Source organism: Brachycentrus maculatus, unplaced genomic scaffold (assembly GCF_059751285.1).
Source record: "Brachycentrus maculatus isolate JH-2025_06_01 unplaced genomic scaffold, ASM5975128v1 h1tg000055l, whole genome shotgun sequence".
Classification (NCBI taxonomy): Eukaryota; Metazoa; Arthropoda; class Insecta; order Trichoptera; family Brachycentridae; genus Brachycentrus; species Brachycentrus maculatus.
In genome coordinates, this window is record NW_028280809.1 from 3411246 (window position 1) to 3437658 (window position 26413).

Genomic DNA, 26413 nt, shown 5'->3' on the forward strand with positions numbered 1-26413 from the left:
TACCACTTATCATTTTCATACTAAGGCAGCAGCTTTATAACTTTCATAATCTATTCTTGGACATGTCGCTCACTCCTTTCAAGAACGTCATAAATCAAAAATCGTCAATTTTCAGTTGTGGATGTTTTCGGAATGCCCAGAAAATGTACTACATCCCAGAAAAAGAGGCATGTTTTTAACTTAATATTTACCCGCTACATGGCAGAAAGTGTTGTTTTTGCATTTTGAAGAAAAGGTACTGTTTAATTATTTTTTCAAATATAGTAGTTATTTTTCAAATGGAGAAAAAACCTTCAGGTTTAACCTAAAAAGATCTGTTGCACAGTAAAAAGTTCAATTAGTGGCTTGATATTTATTTTTAATACATTGTATTGTATTTTTAAACTTTAAAAACGTTCTCCTGAAAAATCAAGTTTTTTGATTTATGACGTTCTTGAAAGGAGTGAGCGATGTGTGAGTTTACTTCTTAATGTTACTAGAATTTTATAAAATTCATTAATGAAAAATTTAGGCAAAAAATGGCAAAACTAAATTCCAGTCATGTATATCTAACCATGCAACATGACATCCTTTGAGGTTAGAAGGATTCTACTAATGGTGGGGACCGACCAGAGTCATTTTGTTGTAACGTAACACGTTTCGATACGAGTATTCTTAAAGTCAGTACAGCGTTCCGAGTGCTCCATCCATAATCGGATGCTCACCGCGGGCGACGTTATGATGAAATGCTCCGGTCAGTCCCCACCCTAATATGCCCTTTATGTGGATTGATTGAACCCTTGTAAACTCGTAACCAATGTGTGGAAGATAAAGATGTTTGAATTATGTGTCCTCTCTGCATACCCTGACAAATGGCACGATGATAGTGGTAGTTTTTACTTTTGATGTTGAAGGGCATTTCAAAGGAAAAAAGCAGGGAAATTGAATAATTCTTTATTACAGGCTTTTATACAATTAAGATAACATTGAAATTAAAAATTGAACAAGACCTTAAAGAGTGAAAACATGATCATATTAATAAATAAAAATCCTATATCTCAATTCATACGTTAACATACTCGGTGTTATTGTAAGTCAATTTAAAGTAATAAAAAAAAGGATCTATAAAAATGCATTTCACTTAGAATGAAATAAATGTGTGCAATAGAAATGTTGAATCTCATTATTTAGCAGTTTACTTATAAACACTGACTGCAATATATATATAACTGATTCGAAGCAGCGTTTGGTTGACTAGCAAGCTATATTGTGAGTTCCTCGCCGACCATTCTCTTCCCAATAGTTTATAAATAAGATAACAACACCGTGACTCCGGGAGTAGTAAAAAGTATTACCAGGCTGGAAGTACAACATACTACCGGAGCGGTAGTACGAGGCACTACCAAACTAGCTCAGGGCTCTACCCGACTAGTAGTACAGAATACTACCGAACTCCGCCCTCCGCTTGGTCGTCTCTAGATTCCTCAACTTACGACTAATAAGGCAAGAATCTATTCCGCCCAAACTCGCTCTCCTATGTATATTGTCCGCTAAAGATTCAACCGCAAATATCTGCAGCTATCATCATCTTTAAGCTAAAAATGCATATTATATTTTATATGTTACACTTCCGTATATATTTCAAATTTCATCACTAACACACCTAATATAATATATTTTGGGATAAAATTAGTTAAATATTATGCTTGTGTCTTGTATCCCATAGTGACACCCGACTAAGTTAAAATTTTATCAATTAAAAAAGATAAATTTTATATATCATCAGTTTGTGCACTCGTATGTTGTAGGCAATGAAAAATATGTTCCTATGTTAGATTAATGTGTTACGTTGCCGCGCCTCTCAGGGAAGGCTGCGGCCATTCATATGCTACTTCTCCTTTACATTCCCACCTTGGTTCGGCACCATTCACAGCAATGATACATCTGCAACAACACAATTATGTTAATGCACACCATCTTTCCCATCCCGAAACACTAAGAAACATTATAGAATACGGAGTTGTACCAGAGTTAGCAACACTTATAGGAGCATTCAGATCTTAGAAGTGTACAATGTAATATACAATAAATAAGACTACTAATCTGTGAATAGCACAATAGAATTTCATCAAGATAAAAGCCCCAGTCATTATCACTTTAAGCAAATCGATACAGTCAATATTAATTTACATCTAAACCATTGAGCAAATATTTGCTCGTTAGTTATAAAAATATTTGTTCCATTAATTTAAAACTACTTATTATATTTTTAAATTTTTAAGATAAAAAAAACGTTACTTATAACAGGGTGGTACTGATAAGTAAGAAGGTGAAATTTGTGATAAGTAAAAATTAAAATAAAGATATATTACATAGATAGGAAAAAAAAACGAAAATTGTATTTGTGTTTACCCAACTCTTTACTATAGACAAGCATTTTCATTTTCATTGAACAAAATACTCATGTTTAAACATCTGTTTAATATCAGATAATACTACACATGGAAACAGTAGTTTCAATAACTGTAAGGGGGGACGTGTAAACAATATCCCTGTTTCTTCTTCTACACCTTATCTGCACAAAATGATGCAAAGGGCACTGTGTCATATTGTCACCGGGTCATCTTGATTGTTAATTACATGAAGGCAAGGTGATCAGTCCTACGCTTCAGGTACCACAGTTCAGGATAATATGAAATATATATTAGAGTCAGAAATCACTGATATTTATTTTGACTCTCCTAGCACTTCTACAAAGAGAATGGTAGCCAAACGCGCTAGCCGCTACACTACGGATGCAGATCATATCGCTGGTTAAATGCCAAAGGGCCACAACACAAAAAAGAAAAATTAAACTCTTTACTCCGAAAATGGTATCTAAATAGTCAACATTTTCATATTCGAAAAAGACACAGGATTTTTAATGTAATGGACATTTCTAAGGCTAGAATCATGAATCTCTTTTTCGGATATGTTAACGATTGAGATACCGTTTTCGGAATAAAGATATTTAAAAAAAAAAATGCGTTGTGGCCTGTAGGCATTTAACCAGCGATAAATCAAACAATGATATAAGTCTACGGAATTTTATTATAAAGTATGCAGTAATGTACCTCTATTTTCCTGATTATCTTGGAATGATGTGATAAATGGAGAGTTGGAAGTTTGATTGGAATTCATGGAATCTTCATTAACAAAATTCTTGGTAATAGAATCCCCGGATATGTCAATCATTTGGGTAATATTGTTGCCATCTATTTGGTTGTTGAGCGGCTGAATTAGAGTACCCCCATTTGTGTTTATGTCAACAAGAAATGGATTATTCTTGTTGGCTGTGTTCAACAGATCTACCTCTGATATGTCCAACAGGTTGGTTACATTGTTCTGTATTCTGAAAGAAAAAATAAAAGGTTAAAATCAATACTAGGTAATAGACCACTGACTGAAGATCTGACATAATTGGGGGAAAGGCTATGCTCGAATAATGTGATTTATGCACAAGTACTAAAATGTGCTTCTTTCCCTGTTTCGTCATTCACATTGTGGTAAGACATTATGAAATTGTAAAAGAAAATACTTATTTTTCACCACTTGAGTTATATTTATTTTATTTTACCGACTAGTTTCGGAAGCTATGCTTCCATCTTTAGGTCTAATTATAAACTGTAATATGTACTGCAAAGTTTATACATATTTGGACTTGAAGATGGAAGCAAAGCTTCCGAAACTAGTCATAAAAATAAAATAAATATAACTTAAGTGGTAAAAAAACAAATGTTTTTCTTTTACAATTAGGAAAATCTATGCACATTGACAAAACGGTTACGTTGAGAGTATATTGAGCTCTGTTTCAACATACACATAAGTGACATACAAGCAATTCATACGAGTTGAGATTCACAAAGCATGAGCAGTAAATCATGCGAGCATCTCAAACATGCAAGTCAAATCCCATAATCTAAACATAGCCTTACTGAGCTAAATTTATGTTCATTAAGCAACGTACAATGTAATAAGTATATGCAGAACTTGAAACAGTTGATTGAAATTATTTTGTAAAAGTATGCAACCTCTAAAGAGCAATTTAAAAACAATGTTACCCAAGGAATTTTTGCAGCGTCAGAAGGTATGTAAATTTATGCAAAGGATTTTATTTTGCAATACCTACAGCTTTTTGCTGAGTCTAATTTGAAAAATACTTAGTTACTTTGCATATAATTAATTCAATAAAACATTTATACATTATACATATCGCTCACTCCTTTCAAGAACGTCATAAATCAAAAAACGTCAATTTTCAGTTGTGCATGTTTTCGGAATGCCTAGAAAATGTACTATATCACAGCAAAAGAGACATATTTTTAACTTAATATTTACCCGCTATAGGGCAGAAAATGTTGTTTTTACATTTTCAAAAAAAGGTATCGTTTAATTATTTTTTTAAATATAATAAATATTTTTCAAATGGAGAAAAAACCTTCAGGTTTTACCTATAAAGATCTGTTGCACAGTAAAAAGTTCAATAAGTGACTTGATATTTATTTTTAATATATTGTGTTATATTTTTAAACTTTAAAACGTTCTCCTGAAAAATCAAGTTTTTTGATTTATGACGTTCTTGAAAGGAGTGAGCGATATGTCGTTTTTTGGTAAAATGGGACCGTGATGATTATTCAAATATAACAATTGTAAACAAACTATGCTTTGAAAATATAATTTTTGTACATTACACAACTTAAATTATTAATCACAACTAACTATGATGTGAATCAACAAAGTATTACGTGAACTCCCAATATATCTTACATAAATACAACAATCATTTATACACTTCACAATCTTATTACATATATATTACTTTAAGTTTTGAGCAACAAAAATAAATAAGCACACATTAAAATATTTAATAAGAACATGCTTTTATCAAATTTATTGTAATTCTAGAAGAACAATAAAAAATAAGAAAACAAATTACACTAATATATTGCCAGCTTAATTTTAAAGTGAGTTATTAATTGGAAGTAGGCACTGGAATTTTTAAACCTTTCAATAATATGTAATTTTAATAGAAAATGGCATGCAAAAATTATTGATTTGGTATCTTATAATTAGCAAATGTCAATGCCTGTATTTACATTAAATACATATGATATATGACATTTTGATAAATATTAATTTATAATTAGAATTTCCTTTAATTATGATTTAAACTAAAAAAACAAGTCTTAAGAAAATCTTAAATGAAATTCAAATTGTAAACATCTTTTTAAAAACAAATCATAAATAGAGAAGGTAACCTGATTTTTAAAAATTATATTTAATAAATCGATACCCAACCATATAAATGTGTATATACACAAATACCTATAAAGTAATGTGAAATAAATTAGTTTTTGTTATAAAAGTAAATTAGAAATGTCATTAAAATTTCATTAGAACTGTATGTTATACTTGTATGTATTCTAAATGTTTAGTATTTTATCTAAGGTTATTACTATTTGGCATTTTCCTACAAAAGTACGCTAGAATGATTTAAATGGGAAATGTACTGTTAAGGGATATCTAATTACAGAAAACTCTAACGATGAGTGTGAAATTGGAATTAAAATTCTTTTAATAAAGAGAAAAGAAAGGTTTAGGAAAAAGTTATTTATGAATATAGAGTACTCACACGACACAGAATCCATTTTGTTAGTTCATCCTTTCATATTCCTCCCAAAATTTGGTTAGTTCTCAGTGTGACAGGTGTGAAGAGAATCAAGCGTAAAGAAAGTCACCCGATAATATGTTAAGTGCATTTCTCATAACTCGTATACTAAAATTAGTACCTGTATGAGATTGTTGAGAAAAGGGAGAGGAAAGAGTGTAGAATGTGTTACTAGATATTTAAGGGGAATAAAAGAAAATTGTTAAGATGTAAGTGTTATAGTTTTAATAGAGAAATTCAAGTATTATACATTACACACAAGTATTTCATACAAAATAACTAGAACATAAATTATATATTCTCAATTATGTTCACTCGTAATAGCGTACAATAGACTTTTAGAATATTTACAAAATATAATCCGACATGGAAAAGTACATAACATAATGTCGTTTTTATTTCTATTATAAAAGTATGTATCTTCACATTACAAAATTATACGCACTAAATTGGCAGGTAAATACAGGCACGTTGACTATCTACTAAATACGAACATTAAGATTTTTAAAAATATTTAACAAACTGCGTAAGCCTGTGTTAATTCTAAGTGTTGCTAAGCTGCATTTGCATAAAGCCAATTGGGATGTCTATTATTGCCAATTCCACTGAACCGAAAGCAAAAAACTTTTAATGGATTGGCTCGGGGACATCAGATGTCTCAGAATGCCTATTGCCTCGGTTTGGTGAAATACCTTAAAAATTGGCTTTGTGTAAATGCCACATAAGATCGCAACAGGGAATCTGACAAGTAATGAAAAAAGAAAGTCCGTAAAAATGAAAATTCATTAATTTTAATAATAACTAAATAAATTCAAATTTGTTGAGTAAAATTTGAATGAACATAATTCTATACAGTGATATTCATGTTTTACAATTTCATGTAAACACAACTCTACTAATAGACTCACTATTGTGATGCAACACTTTGATTTCAGAGTAATATTAAAAAATCATGCGAAAAAATATTATTTCAGCATAAAAAGAATCTCAACATAATATATCACAAAATTCATACAAAATATTTCATTCGAATGAAATGTAGCAATAATTATTCGATTATAAAAGTGTGGTAATTAATTAATCAATACCTAGCTAATATTTCAAATATGTTTCTATTTTTTTTCTCCATATTACGTAGTATATAAATATAATTTTTAACTTCCAATAAATACAAGCATAATAATATCGCTGGCCAAAAAAAACTGTACCTAAGTTTTTTTTAAATATTTAATTAAATACATATTTATTTTTTAAACATTTAAAATACTTTTTTGACATATCAGTGATTGATTATTTATTAGTTCTGTATAAAATGAAGATTTGAAATGGTTTTGTATTGTTGATATTGAGAACTAGACTTTTTTGGGTTGATACAAAATATTGAATAGAAATAGTTTCCCAATCGTTGGATATTTTTTTATGCATATGGATATAAGGGATATTGTTTGAAAAATGTCTCATTCTTACAATGGACTGCCATTTTTACGAAGAAAAAAAATCAATTCATATAAAATAAAGTTTTATTTATGATATTACGATATGTAAACTATTTGTCGGAAACCTTTGAGAAGAGAACAGTACATTAGGAAAGCCAAATAGAATCAGAGAGGCATTATTTAGACCAATATCTCATTTCAAGATTACACAAGATTACATAAAATACACAATGGTGACATAATACAAAAACATCCTTCAAGTAAAAGGAAACCAAAGATTTTAAAGTGTATAAAGCATGTGCAGTGGTGAAAGCATATGAAATTTTATTACAGGACATAACCAAAATTAAGTACAAGCAAAAATTATGAAAAAGATATGTTTCATTATGTAAAAAAAAAAAATTCCGGCAAAGGTTCAGAGTAAAAACATGTCAATTAACATAATGATATTGTATTCTAGAATAGCCATTAATTTGTTAATAAAAATTCAAATGAAAAAATTATATCGATTTTACATAATAATAGTTAGGGAAAATATTACAAGGGATTGCTAGCTTTGTTTTCGCTTGTAACTTAAAGTTATATTCTGTAATGACATATCATTGGAAAAATTGCATAAAGACCATCTTTAAATGGAAAATTTCGCAGGAGTGCACAAAACCTTTTTACTACCCAGCTTTTCTTACTGAGGCGCTAAGATAATTTTGTCATAATATTTTGACACAAAATATTCCTAACAAAATCACAGCACTTCAATTCGATTGTGGCATTAACAGCATGTGGCGGAAAAATGCGATACTCTTTATTATTAACATATTTTTTCACGAGAACCGATTTATTATCATGGTAATGTATTTTTGGAGGAAGATGACCAAAACATCATGGGTCGTAAGGAAGTCCAACGAAAAGGTGTTGCAGGACGTAAAAGAAAGAAGAGAGCTTATAAATCATATTTTGAAGAGGAAGGCCAAGCTAATAGGGCACTCAATTAGACATAGCACCTTTCTTAGCAACATCTTCGAAGGAAGAATCTTGGGAAAACGAACAAGAGGCCGCCCAAGAACTTCATACTTCCAGGATTTAAAGCGGCTCATGGACGTCTCCTCCTATTCGCAGCTCAAGAGGATGGCGACTGACAGAGACAAGTGGCTGACACAACAAGGCGCTGCCTTTAGAAGATGATGATGAATGTATTTTTATTTGTAACCCTTAAAATAGCGGGCGCTGAAATCTACACGGCCCAATTTGGGAAACTGCATGAAAGTACATGTTTTGACAGAATTATTTAAGACAGATATCAAAAGAAGAAAGAATAAACAGCGTTTTAAGCCAAAAGGCAGAAGGATCTTGGTAACCATGGTGGCACTAACTATGGATTAAATTATGGTATCCCAGATTATGTGATGACCGTATTAAATAAAAACCTAAAAATATTGATTTATATTATCCACTGACACTTCGTGATGGAATTGCATTTTAATATATTATTAGATTAAAACCAATATTTTTAGCTTTTCCACTTTATTTTTATTTGACCAGCGACCGGGTTTCGTCGTTACCGACATCATCAGACTGGTGGGGGGCTATACAAATTGTTATGTTATATATAAAACAAGGCAGGAGTTGATAACCATGATTTGATATAATTTTATTGAGAAATCAATTTAATTTGAGTGAATTTAAGTATTGTATGATATTAAAAATATTTTTTATAAAGGTTTTTTCTTTATAAAAAAAAAAATAAATAAAAATTATTTATATAAAATATTTTTTTTTTAAATATCATACAATACTTAAATTCACTCAAATTAAATTGATTTCTCAATAAAATTATATCAAATCATGGTTATCAACTCCTGCCTTGTTTTATATATAACATAACAATTTGTATACCCTCCCACCAGTCTGATGATGTCGGTAATGACGAAACCCGGTCGCTGGTCAAATAAAAATAAAGTGGAAAAGCTAAAAATATTGGTTTTAATCTAATAATATACTAAAAATATTGATCTATTTCTACACTCCTGTAAAATTTTATGTTCTTCAGATAACTCTCCTCGCAATATCACCAATGATATATTTTTTATCATGCATTCAATAAAAGTGGATGTTTACAACACAGTAAAATAAATAAAAAAATGAATTTAACTTAAATATTAATAAGCTTGAGCATAGTACAATAGCACCATATTATTTACAAATCTCATACAACTTATTACACAACAGTAAACATGTCCTAATAAATAGCTAAACTTAAAGAAGATAGATTTCAACATTATATTCAAAAGCATTTGGAGATACAAAGAACAGGGTCACTTGTAAACATTTACTTATAACTTCTCATAGAAACAGTCATTAAAACAATGAAATAAGCATGTAAATGCTGATTAATATCAATCAAATGTAAATAATTAAGTGAGAGGAATTTATTTAGAAATACGTCAAACTTCATTCATCAAATTATATCAAATTATCATTGTCAAAATATGTCAAAACTCTAATATTTTGAGTTGCCAAGCATTCATAATTACAATCACAGATGTGGAACTATTTATTTAAGAAAAAAAAATACTAAAATATTGAAGTAATCTTTCACACTTGAGGTGTATACATGCAAATAAGGCTTATTCCTTTTAAAGTTTTATCGAGAAATGGTAAAAAAAACTGCTTTGTGCCAGTCCTGTTTGGTATGGAACTGTTTGTGGGTTTCTAATAGAATATATTTGGAAATATGTTGAATAATCAACATAACGAAAATGATATTTTAATCATAGAATTTTATAATTTTATAATAAGCCGTCTTTGCGAGTAAAACCTGAAAAAATAGAGATTAACAAATATTCCCTTCATCCACTTGATTAATGAAACATATGTAGCTTTTAAAGGTGAATAATTAAAAAAAAGCATCTTTTTACACAATATTAGCAGTTGAAAATGAAATAATGCCAGCCAAAGAAAGAAACAGAGTAAATAAATAGAGTGCATCTCAAATTTTACACATTTTTAATTGAAGAGCGGAGTCCAAAACTAATCCGAGAGTCATATAAACCTTTAAAGATTTATTTATAAAAATAAGCGTTTAATGTACAGTTATTCCTCAGTAGTAACCCATTTTTTATTTGGATATATCCTAATTTTGAAGAAGATTTTGCATTTTTTTTTGCGTTTTTGACTACAACACAACATAATGATTTTTACATTTCATAAATAAGTAATATCAAAATACAAAATTAAACAAAGGTAAACGGAAAACTATAAAATTTTACTTCATACTCTATATTTTATTGATGATATACATATAAGGAACATTACAATTTTTTTTTAATAAAACGAAATTTTATGTAATGAAATGTTTTTTGCTTATTTCATTTCGTACATAAATTATTATTTGTAAAAATTTACAAGTAAGATGAATAAAACAAAGAAAAAAAAATGTTTCAACACAAACTTTTTTCTATAATAAAAAAATGCAAAAGAATAAATCATTTAGTCTTGATGCTGGTGATATACATATTTCACATATCTTCTATCCCCATTCTACCTTTCCAACCGAGTGTAACAATATGTAAATGCTCAGTATTTTAATAGGAAAAAGGTGCCTTTTATAGAAATGTAAACTTTTAAAGGCTTGTCTGCAGGTAGGATAGTAAGTACAGGGAAGGTAAATGTAATCATACACATTTAGATTAGTTAAAAATAAATCCTTCTTGAATTTGTTTTGCAAATGACGGGGTACCGAGAAACAAGTGTTAAAATATCTGATTTGGGCCAAAGATTGAATTTGAGTTCCACTCTTCAAGTGCAAAAGTATAAAACAAAGATTAAAATATCAGAAAATACTTACACTGCATTATCGAGCGCCACATTATTATATTGACTTTCACTAGTATTAATAAAATTATTCAGTTCGTTCATTTGACTTTTAGTGTGGCCGTTCTGCGCGGCGTAGTGGTTTGCGGAGTCGGCGGGCCGATCCCTGGTGCCGTTGGTGCCGTTCTGCGCGCCGCCCGTCCCCGCGTGGCTGAGCAGCGCCTGCTCGCGCTCCCGCACGGACAGCTCGTACGCGGACTCGCTGTCGGCTTGCTGCGAGTCGGGGGAGGTCTCCTCCCCACTCGGGACCGTCGCCATTTTGCTCTCTATGAATTTCTGATCCGCCTCTTCGAGACTTTTGTTTTCCTCTGTGGGACTCTTATCTCCGTCCTACAAAAAAAAGATAATATTTTAATAAATTTACAAATAAATTATTACATAACTGAGTGTCTACTGCACCAACGTCCAACATAAACAAATTTTAATATGTACCATTAAGCTAGCAATGCTCAGAATTTTTGTTTGTAAAAATGCAATATTTTGTTGATTTAATTTCTATTATAAGTTGGACCATTTTTGTTTTCATTAATTGATTTGGCAGTCATGTGGTAATATCAATCTATGTTTCACTTGGTATATATCACTATTTCTTAAAATTATATAATGATATGATTCAATTCATTCTGCATCATTTTCTAACACCGTATTGGAAATACAAATATTGTTTACGGTGTTTGAAAATGATGCGGAATGCATCAAAACACGCGTCATAATTAAAGAAATGGTGGTATGTATGTATTTACTAAGTAAAGCTACATAAAAAATAAAATATGGATAGATTTTACCACAAAATTAACTAAGTACAACTTAAATTAAAATAAGAGAAATAATGTCTGACCTTCTTCTGCTTGGCCTGGCGCGTGCGCAGCATGATGGCCTCCACGCGCTTGCGGCGAGCCTCGCGCTCCTCCTCCTCGCGACGCAGGCGCTCCACGGTCTCCTTGCGCACGCGCTCCGCCTCTTCGCGCGCCTTGGCCTCCGCCACCTCTCGCTCCGCCCGGGCGCGCGCTTCTGCTTCGCGGCGTTGACTTTCTTCTTCCGTGCGACGCTGCGCCTCCTGGAAACGTACATTAACATTACCAGGGAATGTCTAACTAACTTTACTATCAACAAGAGTGGTCAATTAACTTGAGTTGATAACTAACAAACTAACAAAGTTCACCTAAAATTTTTGTTGCACAATAATATACACACACACTCACACACACCCATCCTCCCTTCCATTTTTTTATCTCTTAATGATCAACAGTATTCATAACATAAATGTGGAATTATTTAATTGGCTTTATCATTGTCAGTGTAACTTTTTAAAAAAATATTTTTAATGTGCAAGCTGTGTAATTCCCTAACAAATAAAATAAATAAATAATCTCCTTGGCATGGCCTCAACCTAGGTCATCCTGATATCTATATATGAAGTTCCATAGAGGACACTTATTAGCACTGTATTGTGAACACCTATATAAACATATTGTTTGTAGAAAACAAAGTCTTTTACATACTATGTATTAGTAGAAAGCGGTACACGCTTATAAGCGTTCTACAATATTTGCTTGGTTTTGGTACAGCGCAAGAGACGCCAAAAAACACTACAGATCGGAATCAGGTTTGCGGTTGCTTGTGATTAGTATACCACCCTAAATTAGGGTCAGCGTTGATGTAAAAACCGCCCGACTTCAATGTGTTAACTGCCCCAAGTTTTTTATGACAATGTTTACTAAAACATTAATGACATGCCAGGAATCTTTGGATTGCAGAGGGGATGTGGATTCCACGTGATTTGATTTTTACCTCGTTGTTTGCAAAGTTGAGAGAATTTCTTATTATCAAATATTGTTTATTCGCTAGCTACCTATAGACAGTTAATTTTTTTTGGTAAAGCATAACTATTAATTACAAATAGGAAACACTTAATTGCAAGCAAAAAGATATACATATTTTTTTTTAAATATCATTATATTTTGAAAAAAATAGTTCCGTAGAACGGCGCTACTTGAACTTTGATGTGTTACTTGAGCCCAGTACAAAAAAAAAATTAGATCTGTATTTGGTCTACAATAATGAACGTTTGGACATGATTCATTGTTTCCCTGACAGGTGACACTTATTGTCACGATACGTTCATTATTGTAGACCAAATACAGATTTAAATATCTTTTTTGTACTGGGTTCAAGTAACACATCAAAGTGCAAGTAGCCCCGTTCTACGATATGTTGGTTTTCTTTTTCAATTTTTAGTTTTAACCTTTTTACATTTACACATTTTTAAATTGTGGTCAATTTATGAAATCCGACGTTTAAGTAATTTTTTTTGAAGAAGGCTGCACCACAGGGCATATTTAGCAATAATTTTCTGCAGCTTTATTGTGCTAATTTATTTAAGAGAAAATCGCAAGCACAAATTTCATAAGTAAAAAAAATACTTACGAGTATGGCTTGTTGTAGCCTCTCGTCTTCGGACTGGCGCTGCAGTTCCGACAAGCGGATGGTTTCCTCCTCCAAGCGACGCTGTCTTTCTTCCTCCTGTCTCTGTCTCTCTTCTTCCTCTTCCGCCTCTTTCTCTAATCTAAAAACCATACATAGATCCATTGTTACCCATAATCCTTAAAAATGGCATCATTGGTGGGAGGACCTGCTGTTTTTAATAACTCAGCTTACATATACATTTTTTTCATGAGGTTTTTTACCGTGAGTCGAGGAATCTGTACCACTGTATTATTCAGTCTATAATGACATTTAAAAATGTATTTACTATTAACCCTTTCCAGTCCACCGAAATTAAAAAAAAAAATCCAGGTAGACAGTTACATTCTAATTGGAAAAAAACTTTTGTCCTCTGCTCCACATACTGTCGTAATAAATACGAGTGACAAAATTGTAAGTTTGGAATTTAAATAAATTATACTAATGATGAAAAATTGAGTTTTTGTCCGCCTCCGTAGTGTAATAGTCAGCCTGCTCGGCTACTGTTCTGGAGGTCCCGGGTTCGATTCCCAAGGGGGGAAAAATAAATATAAGTAATTGTTTCACTGTAATATTTATTCAATATTACTATGGACTGGTACCTGAAGCGGAGGGCTGATCACCTTTCCTTCATGTGTAAAACGATCATGATAACACTGCGTTTATAAGACACAGTGCCCTATGCACCATTGGGGTGCGGATAAGGGTTTTAATATTATTATTATTCATGATGGAAAAAATGTTGAATAACATCCGACATGGGACCTAAGCGCAAAAAATCGAAGTAAGGGTTAATGAATGATATCTGCTGACTTATTAATTTTAACCATAAATGTGGCCCAAGAAGTTGATTGAAAAGATATATGGTTTTGTTACTTGTGTGGCAACATACATGTATAATTTTTCAAAATTTGCGTGAAATATCAATTATGGGTAGACAACATTAACTGGCCAATGATGTATTCCATCTCAATAAAATGATTCATCCATGTTAAGATGCAAATAAAACCTTAATTTAAATATATGATACCTGTTCAACTAAAAATCTCAAGATATTAGATTGAAAATGTCATAACAAGGTGATACAGTTTTTACAAATTTAATTTTTATGTGTTTTTAATAATAAAATACAATTTAGTAATCTAAAAATCAGTGTTCGAATTGAATATAAATGGAGTTCTACAAATTAAAGACCAAATCAATAAATAAATAAAAATCTCACTTTGATTTAATGGAGTTCTACAAACTAAACAATTAAATATATTTACCTCAATCTTTCTCTCTCAGCCTGTCTCTCGGCCTCTTCTCTCGCTAATCTTCTTCTTTCGGCCAGAGCCGCTTTGGCTTCCTCCTCCGTTGTGATGACTCCCCGACGAGCTGCCATGGATGCTGCAAATCACAAACCTCCAATTACAGGAACATTCTTCAATAAACGCTTTAAACCTCTTAACCAGAGAATTGCTTAAGACATTTCGAACAGGTGTTTTTTACTTCTGTGGACCGCTGGCGACGGGATTTCATAATTATGCACATATAGTAAAGATCTTAACAAAAATATTGGTACGTAATTTTCGTACAAAAACATTAAATATGTAATTCTTTCTTTTCTGACTTTGAAATAAGGCTGGCGCAGAAGGTAAAAATACCCTTCCCGTCCTTAAGCATCAATTGACCTGACGGGTAGAAATACCTTTCCCGTCCATAGTGTGTTAAGCTAAATTCATAAATACTGTAAAAAGGTCCTCAAATTACCTGTCATATCAGCATTTTCCAACGGATCCTGGAGTTGTGCAACTTCCTGTGGTTTTGTAAATACTTCAACAATCTCTTCCTTGACCTTCTTCACAACTTCCACGGTCTTTTGCACCGGAACGATGTCCTCTTTTCCATTCTCTACTTTGTCTTCTGTGATGATTGTTTCTGTAACGCTCTGCACGACGTCGCCGTTATTGTTTGCGGTGACGGTGGTCACAGTGGTGACCTGGGTGGTCTGGTCTCCGTCTTCTTTGGAAACTTGCTTGACAGTCTCGGTGATCGTTGAGGAGCTGGTAAGTTGGGAGTCGGTGTTGGAGGATAGAGTGGTGACCTGGCTCTCAGATATGACAGATGAAGTGGTGCTCTCTTCCAACTCCGATGTCGCAGTTTCCTGGACATCCTGGAGAATGGAAGGAGGAAGATCGGTAGCCGGGGACTGGAGAGGAGTGGAGCGCGGAGTGAGACGGGGAGAAGCCTGGAAAAAAACAAATACACTATAAACATGAAACTGAAAACTGGAATCACAGCATAACCAACCATTACATCATTATCTGCGGGGATTCCTTATGTTCTCTTCTCATCTTATTTGAATGTTTTTTGTAGGATGTTGTAAATTTTAGGTGCAAAAAGTGTATGAAAATTTTGCATACTAAAAACTATAGTGTTAGTCTGCGATGTATATATTAATATATATATATAAACATTCTTTGTCTTATATTATATATTTATTCGGCATTAACTTCGTGGAATGACGTGTTGATTTTTTTTTAAATAAACACTTGTATAATGCCACTTATTGAATTTTATTTCATTTACACATGACTCGTTTCGAAAACTACAGTTGCTTTCATCGACAGGTTGATGAAAGCAACTTTATAAACAATTTGTGAGTAATGTCATAATACTCAATAAGTTGTATTATACAAGCAATTAATGTTTTTTAAATAATCTTGTCTTCATCATGTGTTATGTCTGTGCTACATAGTTGTGTATACGTTTTTGTGTGTGGAGTAGTATTCACTAGTTTAACAATACTTGTTTGCCTAGTATCCAAGTATGTTATATTCTTTCAACATTTTTTCTGATGGGTACCTGTATTTTGTTGTGTTAACTGTCCCTGTAACTGGCATGTAATAATAGTGACGATACTTGCCTTAACGGAGCCACCCTTGTGGGCCCTCTTGGGCACCTCGGGCTTGTCCTGTGTGGGGGTGGGGGGCTGCTGGACTCCCTTCTTCCCGGTGCCCGCCGAGTGCACCCGCGGCAGCGGAGGCTTCTCAGCACGCACACCCACTACCTTCCCATCTGCTCCCACTGCATCTAGAAAAATGTTTATTGGTAAAAACATAACTACATATTTACAGAGCACTGTTCTAATAAAAGAGAGAGAAATTTTTTAATTTCTTATTTGTTAACAACATTTTAAGTGTGTCCAAATACGGGTTCACAAACCTGGATTATTTCCTATTATAGGAGTTATTTCATATAATTTTTTGACATCTCAACATAGATGGAGAATAATACGGAAGTCTTTACATTTAAAGGGACTTACGACCATCATAGGATGGTTTAAGTGGTCACTTAACACACGTGTAACATTCACCAATTCTACCCATTATTGACAACCACACTATACAAATTCTTGGAAGTTCTATATATATGATTCAATTTTGAAACGTTGTACAAGAATCACTAGAATTTTCACAAGAGACATCTATTGGTGAGATGAAAATAAGCTCTTTATTGAGAAGAAACTCTTATGTTAGACCAGCCTATGACGGTCGTCAGCCCTGTAATTGCCCAGACTTCTATATTCTTCTTCATCTTTGAAGAGATGTCAAAAAATAATATGAAAAAAAAATAATGTCAGACATGATCACATGGAGAGAGCAAGACAATTAGATTATTGTGCTCTCGTTTGAACTGATTTCCGGCCTCTCGCTTAGTCGACACTCGGCTACGTGCTGGGAAGGACATGGAATTTGTGACTCTGTAACTCTGAGTTACGAGTCATGTACTACTATTTCCATACAAATATGAACTAGGGTGTTTTGGTACCCCGCTTCGGATCACTTGTAATTTTCAGTAGGGGAAAGGCTAAAGGTCCATCACTCACTGGTCTTGACGTGCGGCGGTGTGGTGACGCCCGTGCCGGCGATGGAGGCCGGGCGCGGCCTCCTGGGCGCGGCCCGCGGGCGCCGGTTGACCAGCGTGCCCATCACGGAGGAGGTCATGGCACTGACCGTGCCCACCGTGGACGCCGAGGACAGGGAGCTGCCCGGCCGCGACGGGCTGCCCGGGGTCACCTCGCCCGACCTCAAGCCTGACCCTGCGCACACGACAACTGATGTGAAGAGCGCAATTTGAAAATATTGACAGTTTATTGTAACTGCAGACAGTTGTTAGAATTCCATTTTGAATTTTTAGGTAATATATCCAAAATTAAACAAGGTTATTCAATTGAATTCTACTTTTATTTACATATGTACATATGATAATGTGTGACGCGTTTCGTCTTATTAAGACATTATCAAACACACATGAGCGTTTGATAATGTCTTAACTAGACGAAACGCCTCACGTATTATCATATGTACATATGTAAATAAAAGTAGAATTCAATCCAATAACCGTGTGTAATTTTGGATATATTACCCAACAATACATAATAGCAATTTATATGATAAAACAACACCTGAATATTTTATTTTATTTAGATTTAAATGAAAAAATGTGACTCGTTTCGTCTTATTAAGACATTATCAATGTATGTTTGACGCGTGACATATTTCCATTTTATATATATGTAAACAAAAGTAGAATTCAATCCAATAACCTTGTTTAATTTTGTACATATTACCAAAAAATTTACAGTTTCAATAAAATTTATAAATAAGACTTTAATTGCTTAAATTCACAAAATTCAGCCAGATTACAAACACACACTTCTAAATCCTATTGACATTTTTTCATTGAGTGACATTAAAAAAAAAAAAAAATATTTGTGTTTTTATTATTTACACAAACATTTCAAATTCATACTATTTCTGTGAGCCTAAGCGGCTCATTGTTAGAATTAGGTATCAAATTGTGGTAGAGTGTTTTACATGAACAAAGAAAACTTTGCATATATCAACCTGTTAGCCGGACGGGACGTATAAATATGTCAAACGTAAACAATATTAGGTACGGGTAGGACATATAAATACGTCCTGTAAATATATGTTGCGCCCTGGAATGGGTGGGATCTATATTTTTGAACAACAAAGGTAATTAGTCATCCATACATGTTTTGACATGAATTCTTTTCTTTTTGTTTGCAATCTTGTATTTTCCTTTGTGATTTATATGTAAATAAATGCAAAAACATATCTTTCATAGTCTTATCATTTATTTAAGTATAAATAAAATATATGAAATCACGTCCACCGGGCGTGAAGTACTGACATGTCCTAGGGAAAGAGTTCGCGCCCGTTGTATGTTGTGTAGTTAAAAAGTGAACTCGCGGTTAACAGGTTAATGAGTAAAAGGATGTGATAAATTCTTGTATTTGTATTAATTTTATTTTTAACCCTTTGCACTCAAAGTTTTATTGGTACCGCATACTGCCAACTCAATCAAATTCCGTAACTTGTCACTATTTAACTGAAATCATATGATCCTGCTTTGACTATATTGAAAAGTAAAAAATCAATATTTAAAAATATTGCATATAACACTTTTTATTTTCGTGGAGCTATAGCGGCGACCCTCGAGTAATACGACAAACCATGTATGCCGCATCTATGGCAGTACACGAGAGTCATTCATTCAAACCCTTATCCACACCCAAATGGTGCATAGGGCACTGCATCATATAAACGCAGTGTTATCTTAATCGTAAACACATGAAGGAAAAGTGATCAGCCCTCCGCTTCAGGCACCAGTCCCAGGTAATATTGAATAAATATTAGAGTAAAAAAAATTCACTTATATTTATTTGACCCCCCCCCTTGGGAATCGAACCCGGGACCTCCAGAACGGTAGCTGAGCGTGTTGACCATTACACTACGGAGGCGAACGAGAGTTAAGTAAATTCATATTTAGAATATGAATGAGTTTGATAAAATGGATGATAATGTTTTGACTCTTTCTTTTTTTTAACTTCTCCGGTATAACCATTCCTATTCAGCGATACTAAATATCTAAAATTTGTATATCAATCCAGTAAATCAGCAAAATATTTCTCTCTTTTAATTCAATGATAGTTTACATAGTCATAATTTTCAAATTGAAAGTTTGTACTCAATCATTTGTTAAAACATTCATACACTGAAAGGGCATGATTATTAATGTATTATAAAAAAAAATACACAGGTGAATAAATTCAATAGTTTTGGCATAAATATTATATAATATATTAAAAAGTAAAGAAAAGGTTTACCCATCACCTATTTTCATCAGGAGAAGCGGACAGAGATACTGAATCAGATATTTAAAGAAAAAAAATACAAACATTCAGTCTAATTTATATGAGTACCAAAAATCTGATGCTTTTTTTGTATAACAAAAAACGACTTTGTTTAAAAGTATAGTGCAGAATTATAATACATTTTAAGAAATAACATGATGCAAAAAAAAAGAGAAAATAAATCATTTGACAATGCATAACAGTACATAATTTGGAATTTATTACATCCCTTGCATAAACTTACATCTCAGTATGTACTATACTCAGAAAGGTATGCGGAAGGAGGTATGTGAATAATTTTTATTACTGTTGTTTTTTTTGCAGCATTTTTTAAAAAAAGTATTAAGATACAACAAGGAATTTTATTGAATTAATTTTTATACTAGGAAACCATCCACCTTATTTTAATTTTATTTTGGTATAGTAATTGGGAGTTCACTGTACACAATTTCAGTGCCATAATTCCCCGAAGATGGCCTCCGCAATGAAGGGCAAAACTAAAGAAGGACATAAAGAGTCTAGACTAGGTAACACTAAAAAAAGTACTCTATAATCTAGAATGGCATTAGATAAATGGTTATTTTTGTTTATTTGAGATATCATCGATGCCATGTTCAAATATCTGATTCAGTAATAATATTAAAAAAATCTTACCTTGAAACCAGCGTACAGTTATGAAGAACCCTTCACCATAAACTGCTTGTGAGGAACATAGGGTTGTACTTAAAACACAAAATGTAAACATCACCACCAAACACGGCAGGTTACTTGGATTTTATAAAACGTACAAGAGAAATACATTTATTGTTAATAAATAATGATTAAGGTGCAATGATAAATTCAGCACTCGCAAATAAAAGAAGTTATAAGCGGTGGTTTTTATTTATTTTATTACCAGACACCACAAATATAATATGCATATATTAATTATTATAATATTACACATGTGCATGAGTAAGTTCTGGGTTATTCCATATGTCCTTAGCACTTGCTGACCCATTTATTGTAACTGCACACAGTTGGTAGAATTCCATATTGAATTGTTGGGTAATATATCCAAAATAAAACACGGTTTTTGTTGGATTGAATTCTACATTTATTTATGTATATTTTAATACGTGACGCGTTTCGTCTTCTTAGGACATCATCAAACACTGACATTGTTTAATAATGTCCTAAGAAGACGAAATGCGTCACGTATTAAAATATGTATGCATAAATAAATGTAGAATTCAATCCAACAAAAACCGTATTTTATTTTGGATATATTACCCAACGATTCACTTGCTGAAGCTTCGAATAACATTACAACGACCATCATCATAGCTGATGTAATGTATTTGTATCACTTTGATGTAATGTAACCTTACAGATATGATTTTTTTAAAAAGAATAACTCGCAAAACATCTATTTTAGATGCTTGTCTACAGGTAGGAAAGGTAAATGTGAAAAATACAACGCAAACACCTTGACCAATTGAAAATAAATCTTTCTTGAATTCGCAGGAATCGAACCTGCGACGCCAGTTTCGCAGTCAAGCGTCTACCCAACTACGCTATGGCACCTACCTTAGTTGGACCATCCAGTATAATCCAAAATATCAGAATGAAGCGCTAATGACATATGGCGTAAGAACCCAGAAAAATACTATAAGTCGAATGTGAAATATAATTGTGCAGAAGTATGCTTCAATATAGTTTATATTAATAAGTGCGTAAAAACATATAAATCATGTGATCAAACATTATTGACATTTTTTTAAAGCATGCTTATTTAGTTACCACAACCAGTTATGGTATTATGGAATTAAAACATTCTGATTACAATTATCTTTTTTTGTATATATATATAAAATAATTTTATTAATAGGCATTTGAAATAAAAGATGGTAACATAACATTTTATTATAAAAAAAAATATAGGCTATTACAGAAAATTAAGAATCCACCAACGCAAAGTTTCATAATACAAATATATGTTTTATGTATTTTTAAGAATTATTCAATGTGAAGATATCTTCAAAGATGTGACCTAGCAAAATGTTAAAAAAAATATATATATATATATACAGAGAAATACCGGTGGACTAACATGTTGAGACCCAGGAGAGAATATTTTTGCGACATTTCATCTCATCATTGAATGGCTAAATGGTGATAGGATATCATCACTTTCTATTGACAAATCTGTGCCGTAAAAACGTAATCTGCGCCGTTATTATTAACATTTATAAGGAAAATAAAGTGTTAAACAACATATAATAATAATAATAAAACCCTTATCCGCACCCCAATGGTGCATAGGGCACTGCTTCATATAAACGTAGTGTTATCTTGATCGTTTACACATGAAGGAAAGGTGATCAGCCCTCTGCTTCAGGTACCAGTCCAGGGTAATATTGAATAAATATTACAGTGAAAAAATCACTTATATTTATGTGACCCCCCCCCTGGGAATCGAACCCGGGACCTCCAGAACGGTAGCCGAGCGTGCTGACCATTACACTACGGACGCGGACAAACTACATATACATACATATATTTCAATTACAAGAAAAACGAACTGATGACATTAGTCTTTGCCTTGACTGTGTGAAGCAAAACCACAAAACTCGCAGCCTATGTTACAGCACAGTTTATGTCTGCTGTTGATATATTTTGACTCCTAGTTAAATACATGGCTTAAAAGCTTGTACAAGTATGCCTATGCAATCCTGTTATTGCAAAGCTGCTATTCTCGTCTGCCTACAAACTATTCCACCTCCATTCTCTTTTCCATAAAGCAGTTATGTCATTTTACGGCGAACTCCTTCACTTATGTTGTCTTCTTCTCCGTCTTAATCCTCATTGCTGAGGGCTGTGACCCTTGCAGAAGCAATGACTCTTCTCCAGTTATCCCTTGACTGCGCTGCACGTAGCGCTCCAACCACTGAGGTGCCTGCTGCTGCCTTAATTTGATCGGTCCATCGTGTGGGGGATCTTCCTCTCCCTCTCTTTCCCTCCAGGCTACCGATCACAACTAGTCGTTCCAGGCTATCCTCGTTGCCACGCGCAACGTGTCCAAAGAACTGGAGAATCTGTCGGGTACAGATATTGGCCAGAGTCAAGCCATCCAGGCGTAGTTATGTTGTCTATATCCTATCAAATACAGTAAATCTTTATGTATTGTTCCTCGAATAATCGTTTTCGCGGATGTGTTGTTTATTTCTTCGACCCCGAATTCATTTCATACAAAAATAGATCGCATCGACCCCGAATTCATTTCATACAAAAATAGATCGCATCGACCCCGAATTCATTTCATACAAAAATAGATTGCATAGATCGTTTCTATCCACCATTTAACCGCATTCATCGTTGGAATTATGCTGCATATTTGATATATTTTGTCTGTTTTATTGCATTCTTTTCAATATTTCAATTTTGTTACATTCGACGACAATATTCTAACGTGTGGGATAGAAACTATCGAAAGCTTGTGTGACCCAAGGTTGACAGATACAGCTGAAGAGGTCAATATTAATGAAGAGGACCCGCTGCCTGTACCTTCATTTTCAGGAGCATGCACACTCTTTGAAAGATTGAAAACATTCATATTATTTGCAAAGCCGAATATATACTGTTGGCTTATTGTCATTATTGACTTTCCGTTATTGATTGGAGAAACGGTATCTTTACTCGATTTTATCACCTTGTGTATCGATCTCTTAATTCTACATTCATTGTTTTCCCGCATTCACAGTTTATTTCAATAGGTCCCTTTAAAAACGATAGATAGAGGTTTCACTGTATATTTATTTCTTAGATTCAAGAATCTGGATCGCAGTACTGATCCCCTGTTGAGCCAGAAGAAGGAGGTGAGACCAAAGCACTTTCTGATTTGGTAAATTCAATTTATGAAACTCAGCGTTGGCGGCGGTAGAAAGATCCAAGTAACCTTTGCTTGCGCGTGTGTGTGGCGACCTACCTTGCTTGCGGCGCGGCGGCGGCGCGGGCGCGGCCACAGCGGCCAGCAGGTTGCCCACAGAGCGGTGGCCGTGCGCGCGGGCGAGTGCTCGCGCGCGGGGCGGGCGCGGCGGCGCGGCGGGCGGCGGCTCCGCGCGGCGCGGCTGCGCCAGCTGGTCCAGACGCGTCATGGAGTAGGCCCTACCTGGAGAGCGCGGGGCGCGCGCCTCGCCGTGCCGGGCGGGCACCGTGGGCACCAGGTCCGTGCGGCGCCGGGCCACGCGCGACCATGGCGCGCCATCTCCGGACGCCTCCTCTGCAAATGCCACAACGCGTAATGAAAAACACATTTCGTCGAGTGATGCGTATCACATATATTTTTTTATTTTTTAAAATATGGTTCTATTTTTCAGAGATATCATATATTTTTTATTATTATCTTCAATCAATCCTCCTCCCTTAGTTTTTTCTCTACCTCCTTCCCTAAACTCCCTTTTTCCTTTGCCTTCCTTATTATCGTCAATTTGTAATTTATGTTTTTTTTTTAAATGTTCTGTATGTACTATCTACCTACTTTCTGATTGCTGCTATATACTGTATCAAACATTTTGACCAATATTACTAGTCGGTTTTTGGTTGGTTGGAAGATATTGCTTTTTAGCAATAAGCCCGCCAATGTACTTCATTCTTTCTTTCTACATAAAGTTGAAATAAAATAAATTAAAACAAATAATACACTTGGGACGGGAAAGATATTTCTACCCGTTTGATAGATTGATGCTTAACTATTAAAAACTTCACATACATAAGTATAAAATCCCGTCGCCAGCAGTCCGCAGGCGTAAAAAACACCCGTCCGAAATGTGGTAAACTAATTTTGATTTCTATTTAAATCCTTTAAATGCCAAAAGTATTAAGATACTTCTCAGAGAAGTCCTTTTAATTTTTTTTTTATTCTAATAAAAAGTCACTGATTCGTCTTTCCTGAACATTTCACATACTAAAGGATAATTATTCAAAGGTAATAAAAGAAACAATGAGAAATAATAATTGATAAAAATATAACAATATTAATCTCAAAAATACTAGAAAAGTTAAAGGAAGTTTTTAGATAGAGAGAATTATTATTTTGTGCAGTAATATCTAAATCTACACCATTATAGATGTGCTCGAGTTATCAAGGATCTGAAAAATCTATAAAATAAGGTAGTCAAAAAATATTAGTTGTATTTTTTGTCTGTTCTACAAAGAAATCCGGAAAAGTTTAGACAAAAACAAGTATTTTATTGCTTGCCGCATGTGCCCATTAATGACAATATTAATTGACGAAACAAACCAATGGAAGTGTACTGAGTATTTTCATCTTACTTGTACAAAAGTATGAATAAACATAATTACAATACGGCTGTCCAAACTTGAAACACAGTAAAGGACATTTTTTTGTAGTAGGTTTTTTTGGCATTTTTGGACTAAGTAGAATTGACTTAGTTCAAAAATGCAAAAAAAACGTACAACAATAAAAACGTCCCTTACTGTTTTTTGAATTTGGACAGCCGAATAGAATTGCATCCAGGGATGTCCAATAAAATTAATTAAAATAAAACATTACACCATGCTGTGTTAAAACAAAAATTATTCACGTGATGTGAAAAATGTAACTGATTATGTATAACATTTCCGGTTATTTATTATGCAAATGCTTACATCAGTAAATTGGCAAACGATGTACACATAACGTATGGATGACACAAAAATAAACAAACAAATTAGACCTGGTTTATTGTTGACTTAAAACACACGGAACCAAACATCGCAATCACCAAGCAAATAAATTTATGTAGATATTTCCCTTTATATAGAAATTTAGTTTATGGTAAGAAATCATTACAATAATAAAGAAGTCTTAGAGAGATGAAGAAACACACTACCCATATATCACAATGATTATTTTGATGACAGATATGTGATCAGATAATGTCATGAGAGTGAGAGAAATATATATATTTATATAATATATAATTTCACCTTATTTTAAGCACTTTAAGTGGAAAAACTAAATAATAAAAAAAACTTTTTGATTTTCTTATAAATCAGTTATTGAAGTAAGAAAATCAATAGTTCTTAATTAAATGCATGTTTTAAATAACACATTTTTTAAAAAATACAATTTGATTCTATGCAGGTTGAATCCCGTGGCAAATTCAAACAGGGCTATACCATCATTTATTTTACAACAACTTTATACCCATTATATCCAAGTGGGTATATTAGTATGTGGAGAATCTTAAAAGTGATAAATTAAGAGATTACAATGTTTGTTTCCAATAAGCCCGTACAACGATAAATGGATTATTTGAAAAGATGAAAGATGTTATGATTTCCACAGTGTGAATGCAGCGACGGACGTACAGGGATGCCTTATGAATAATGAAGGACATGAAGGACATTGAGAGAGAAGAGACAGATGACTACAGATACAAGACAACAAAAGCCTGGAGTCAGGACTGAGCAGCCATGCCAAGTGGTTCACCACGCCTCCCTCACGAGGCACACGGGAACTCAGGCATCTATGTACACATTCAGCCGACGTTATATTACAATTCCCTGCAGCAGTGTTTCCCAATTATAACATGCGCTCCCTTTCAGGCCATAGATGTTACTACCATAAAAGATCTTTTGATATATTAAAATATTAAAATAAGGTTTAATTTACAAGCCGAAATCTTACATTAGAGAATGGAATGTCAAGGTTGATAAATAATTATCAATAATAAATGAAAAATAATAATTTCATCAATTTATTCGGCA

The 26413-nt window shown here is 33.3% G+C and overlaps 1 protein-coding gene across 44 annotated transcripts in view; it reads right to left on the bottom strand.

The window, feature by feature from the left end:
- Nucleotides 1–917: 917 nt before the first annotated feature.
- The window catches only part of ens (MAP7 domain containing protein ensconsin), a 290307-nt gene continuing 264811 nt past the window's right edge, over nt 918–26413 (bottom strand). For 18 of the 44 annotated variants that reach the window (XM_088278173.1, XM_088278164.1, XM_088278169.1 and 15 more), the window contains 10 exons: nt 23628–23921; nt 17327–17539; nt 16364–16530; nt 15208–15685; nt 14724–14844; nt 13420–13558; nt 11831–12049; nt 10967–11322; nt 3093–3370; nt 918–1923 (listed from right to left, as the gene is read on the bottom strand). In XM_088278173.1, the coding sequence (XP_088134299.1) occupies nt 1907–1923; nt 3093–3370; nt 10967–11322; nt 11831–12049; nt 13420–13558; nt 14724–14844; nt 15208–15685; nt 16364–16530; nt 17327–17539; nt 23628–23921 (2282 nt within the window). In that variant the 3' untranslated portion in view covers nt 918–1906. Of the gene's footprint in view, nt 1924–3092; nt 3371–8312; nt 8547–9119; nt 11323–11830; nt 12050–13419; nt 13559–14723; nt 14845–15207; nt 15686–16363; nt 16531–17326; nt 17540–23627; nt 23922–26413 lie in introns of those variants that run through there. The other 26 variants (XM_088278186.1, XM_088278182.1, XM_088278178.1 and 23 more) reach the window with 5 other exon arrangements.